Source organism: Chrysochloris asiatica, unplaced genomic scaffold (assembly GCF_000296735.1).
Source record: "Chrysochloris asiatica unplaced genomic scaffold, ChrAsi1.0 scaffold00096, whole genome shotgun sequence".
Taxonomy (NCBI): domain Eukaryota; kingdom Metazoa; phylum Chordata; class Mammalia; order Afrosoricida; family Chrysochloridae; genus Chrysochloris; species Chrysochloris asiatica.
The window spans coordinates 9,744,851-9,750,039 of record NW_006408614.1 but is presented as its reverse complement, the minus strand read 5'-3'; the positions used below and the strand labels follow the sequence as shown (position 1 = coordinate 9,750,039).

The following is a 5,189-nucleotide window of genomic DNA, read 5'->3' as shown; positions in this document are numbered from 1 at the left end:
GTATCTGCAAGTGTGGGTGTTCTTGTGCATATGCCCTCTCTTCTTATCAGCTGGATGCTTCACTCTCCACTCTAGTCCTCTGTGGCTATGTCAGTGACTCTGGGCCCAAGAGTCCCCAGGTCTTGCCATAGTGCTGGCCAACCAGGTCTTCACCATGGGTTCATAGGAGTCTATTGAACGTTGTAGGGCTTAGCTCACCGCTTCATTGCTGTTTTTCCCTCAAGGTAGTAAATCTTTACAGGAGCAGAAAGCCTCATCTTTCCACTGGTAGTTTTGAACTGCTGACTGTGAGATCAGCAGCCTGACTCGTAACCATTACGCTACCAGAGCTCCTTACCATGTTTAAAGCATACTAGTTAAAGACTTCCAGGTCAACATGGTAGACTGACCCCACTTTTTCTTCAGTCTGCAGCTCATTAATTGGTAGGACAGTAAAGACATTTCTGAAAAGTATATACTCACAAAAATAAAGAGGATGGGAGTGGATCCTTCAGAAGATGGAAGATTTCAGCACATTTCAGAGAAATGGAAGGTAGAAAAAAGACCTTTGGTGATGCAGTGGGTTAAGCACTGGGCTTCTAGCAACAAGGTTGATGGTTCTAACCCACAAGCCACCCCTTGGGAGAGTGAGAAGTCTGTTTGCCCCTGTAAAGATTTGCAGTCTTGGAACCCCTACGGAGCAGTTCTGCTCTGTCCCATAGGGTCTCTATGAGGGGGGATGGACTTGGAGACAGTGGGTTTAGTTTGGTTTGGGTTGGAAAGTGGAGGAAGGAGTGGTGTGTGATGGGGTCTGCTTCATCTGGACACCAGTAGGGGGTGCTAAGAAGGGTCTACTCAGCCCTGTGGAGTCCGGAGACAGTAGAGACTCAGAATTGCCCATTTTGGAGAAGAACATAGACCTGAAACATTGAAGAGGTGGCAGGATTAAGTGGCCTCCCTCCAGAACACCAGGCATTGAAACTCCTTGTTAAAAGAAAGGATAGGACTGACATGAAGAGAGAGGCCCTCTTAACTGTCCACTCACTTGGCAGATACGTTTATTCTGCAGTACACACGGGTCTGGTGGCTTCTTTTGGGTGAATGTCTGCAGTGCTAAGTGGATGGTTCCTGAGTCCCAGATCTTTGCCTGTGACTTGACCTTGACCTTGCTGTCTTGTGGGGTTGTCAAGGTTCCCATCTGAGGCGTTGCCTTCCTGCTGAAGCTGCTCCAGGACCTTCTCCCAGAACTCCCAGTTCCAGGTAGTACAGCACCAACTCATCACCCCTCCCAGGTGGACAATCAACAGGGCTATGCCTTCACCCAACACAGGGGTCCTGGCGATGATGTTAGGCAATGTGGGAAATCAGAAGGTGGGCCTGTTCAGGTGTGTAGACAGTCCTTTGATTACAGTGATGAAAGTGGCAACAGCTAATGGAAAGGTTACATGGGCCCCTGGGGGGGGGGCGGTAATGAGCTTCTGTCTATGGGGGAGGGATAACTGGGAAACAGGGTGACAATGGACATACGACTCCCCAAATTGGCTCCATGCCTGAGCTGTGCGTGTAGAAATGGTTGAGTTGGCGTATGGTCTTCTGTGTATTGTCTCAACAACAATAAAAATAAATACATCGTTTTAAAAACAGAGACAGAGAAAGCCCTGTGGAGCACAGAGTCGCCATGAACTAGAATCAACTCAACAGCAAACAAAGAAACCAGACAAGGTCCCTGAGCATTTAGAAGCCACAGTCAAAATAAGAGTGACACAGAATTGACGGAAGGGTTTGGGGGAGCATGCCAGTCCCAGGTCTCCGACGAGCTAACATTTTCTGTTTGGGGCCCGTTGCCTAGTGACATTCCACAACAGATACGTCACCCCTGCTGGGTCCAGGATTATCCAGAAGCCCTACGAGACCAAAGCCTTCAGCTATTTTAATATATGGGTCAGTGGAAAACAGTTAGAAATCTGGAGGTTGGTGAACATTTTGTTGGCTGGGCCCTCGTTTGAACAGACACATTTATAATTTAGTTGATGCTCTAATAAAATTACACTGGAGAGGAGGTTAGAATATCCTCTTCCCTTTTTTTGGGGATGGATGAGAGCAAACAAAACCAACTGCTGTCAAACTGATTCCGATTCATAGTCACCTTGTATAGGACCTCAGAGACTGAAAATCTTTATAGGAGCAGACAGCTTCATCTTTCTGCTGCTGGTGGATTTGAACTGGAGACCTTGTGGATAGTAACCCAGTGTTTATCCTGAAGCGCCACCAGGGCTCTTTGAAGTTTGATACTGTCACTGCCATTGAGTCAGTTCCGACCCATAGCCACGCTGTATGGAGTTTCCGAGGCTGTATGTCTTTGCTGGGACAGATAATCTCACCATTCCCTCTTGCAGTGGCAGGTGGGTTTGAACCTCTGACCTTGCAGTGACTCTATGGGATAAGTCCAGTACTTATCCCACAGAGTCACTGGAACTCTTTGGGGAAGAGAAGCAGAGACTTCAAACCATAGAGGGACCTGAGGTCCATCTGGTCTACCTCTGGACCATGTTGAGGAGGAGTCGGAGTCCCAGGGGACTGGGGCACTGCAGAAATAAGACATGAGTGGGGGGCTGAGATGATATCAGGGTGATGGCTGGAGGACTGTGCCCCCATGTATGTTGTTTCACAGAAGTTTGCATCTATAGGGACATACAGATCTCACACGAAATCAGAGGTTTCAAGCACCTCTGAAGTGGGTCTGAAGGGTCCCCGAATGTGGTCCCTGTGGTGAGCATCCCTCTGTGGTGGTCAGTCCCCCACTCTGCAGCTTTGGGGGTGTAGTCACCGTCCACTTCTAGGGGACCTGGGGACGGTACGTCTATGGCTCCTCCATTCTGGGAGGCGCCCGGGATCCCGTGTACTGTGCACATGGCCACCCGCCCACCTGCCATTGGGAAAGTTATGACCTTGGTGAGGAAACTCTCCACAGGCCTGTGTGCCGAGTCCCCTGCAGATCATACAGAGAAGAGGGGACACATGTGGGGAAGCTTCTAGAATCCACCCTGAGGTCTTTTAAGTTATTTGTTGTTGTTAGGTGCCATTGAGTCGGGGCTGAACTCATAGTGACCTTGTGCACAACAGAACGAAACTGCCCGGTCCTGGGCCAACCTGAAAATCGTTACTACGTTTGAGTCCATTGCTGCTGCTACTGTGCCAATGCCCAATGCCAATGCCCAAATGGCTCCAGTAGAGGTGGCCAGAGGCTGGGTCCCAGAGCTTCCCCTGGCGAGCTCCTAGAGGGTGGTGAGGGTGCAATGAGCCACAAGGGTGTCACCCACAAGGGTGGCAAGGAATATCATCCAGTGTGACCGGAGTGGGCCACTGCAGTCAGGCCCGGCACAGCTATGGGAACTTCCCTCTCCCCATCACGTTGTAGTACTCAGCACCCACCCCATTGTGCCGGTGCCGGGCTCCTTTTTCCATCGGGCAAACTCCTACTTATCCCTTAAGACCCAGTTCAGGTACTCTCTCTCCCAGGAAGAGTCTTATGGCGCTCCATCTCCAAAGGCCCCAGAAATAAACCCTCAGGGGCAGGTGTGGGTGAAGTGGACTCTGGGGGCTAGGGTGACTTTGACACGGGGCTAGATTTGCTGTCATTGCTGGGCACATCGGCTGTCTGTATCTTTATGAAAGCCTTGTTCAGATCCTCAGGCTCTCCCAGACATGAACAAGATGCCCTCAGCTTCCGGACAAGACACTCTAGATGAACATGCATGAAGAGTTGGAGACTGCTGGATTTGACTATATTGCCCATGCACAATAGGAAACAGTAATGAATGAATGTGCGATTCACCTGGGAGACTTGGGAGGAGACCACTGTCTACCTGGGATGTTACCATAATAACTGTAATAGCCAGACCATAATGGACACCCTGCAGGCGCCACCTGTGGCCACATGGCACTGCCCCCAGCACTTCACCTGTGTTAACTCATGGGCCCTCAGCACACCTTGCAGGTAATGGTTACTACTGTCCCTGTTTATAGCGGACTGAGGGCTGCAGAGATAAAGTCACTGGCTCCATGTGACTCGCACTACATCATGACTCACACTTGTTGTAGATGGGATTCCCTGGACTAGGCTGTCATGCCCGTGATGATGGGTAGAGGGCGCTCCAGGAGACTCATGGAGGAGACGACCAGGAAGAAATGGAGTAAGGGGCAGGTACAGGTGAATGCAGCTGGGACCAAGTCCTGGGACTGGGGGGGGAGGGGGCAGGGTGAGGGTGGGAGGGAAGACAGGGAGGCGGGGTGCTATGCCTGGTGACCAGGACTGTTCACAACGCCAAAGGTCGATAGCTGTGAATAGTTGCACTCAGCGGTAAAAGCATGACAGGTCTCCAACTCTCTGGGTTCTGTGCTGCCTCTGCGGGGGCCTCAGTGTGCCAGGCCCTTGGGCCCTGGAGGGCCTGGGCTCACCTGGGCCAGCCCATTCTCAGGAGCCCGCACCACCAGCTGGTGGCCCAGTCCCTGCTCCGCTCTCCTGGCTGGTTCAGTTGTCCCTAGCCGGTGTCTCCCCACCACGCTTTCTCTTTGCCGCCAGGCCTGGTACACATGTATCTGATACGCTGGGCACCTGTGTGCAGGTGCGTAACCTGGAGACCCTCAGGAGTCAGTGTAAACTCCCTCCCTCCCCCGTCAGACCCTCTGAGGGCCAGAGAAGACTGGACAGATGAGGCGGCTCTTACGGTTTTTAAGGCAGCAAGGAAGAGAGGGCTTTGCAGGCAATGAAGATGATTGTTCTAGTGCTGGAGAAATTCAAGGCTCTTTGCTTTTACAATTGCTAGAATGTTCTGCCACCTTCCAAACTCCTGCACTTACGCCTCTGGACCCATGCCCATGACAACTAGAAAGATGGGAGCCTTTCTTATTTGACCACAGAGGCGCATCCCCTGAAATCCACTTCTGAAATTCACATCTTCTCCTTTGCTCTGATGGTACCACGGCCCTCACTCTGCCGTTCATTTCTAGGGCTTGGTTAATGCTCAGAATCTACATGATTTGGTGTTATTTCATTCTTCCTCTCACCGTCCCCTCCCAACCTTCAAACTCCAAACCCCCTAACTCATTGTCCTCCAGTGCATTCCAGCTCAGTGTCCCTACAGCACAGAGGAGAGCTGCCCCATCCATCGGGTTTCGGAGCTGCGAATCTTTACAGACGGAAGCAGACT

General features: G+C 51.4%; 1 protein-coding gene across 1 annotated transcript in view; it reads right to left on the bottom strand.

Moving 5' to 3' along the window:
* LOC102837231 overlaps window positions 1-4,859 on the bottom strand; it is a 44,108-nt gene extending 39,249 nt beyond the window's left edge. The window contains exons 1-5 of the mRNA XM_006866816.1: window positions 4,840-4,859; window positions 4,438-4,594; window positions 4,110-4,218; window positions 3,147-3,254; window positions 2,684-2,968 (exon numbers count right to left, since the gene is read on the bottom strand). Of these exons, the coding sequence (XP_006866878.1) occupies window positions 2,684-2,968; window positions 3,147-3,254; window positions 4,110-4,218; window positions 4,438-4,594; window positions 4,840-4,859 (679 nt within the window). The remainder of the gene's footprint in view (window positions 1-2,683; window positions 2,969-3,146; window positions 3,255-4,109; window positions 4,219-4,437; window positions 4,595-4,839) is intronic.
* Window positions 4,860-5,189: the final 330 nt, after the last annotated feature.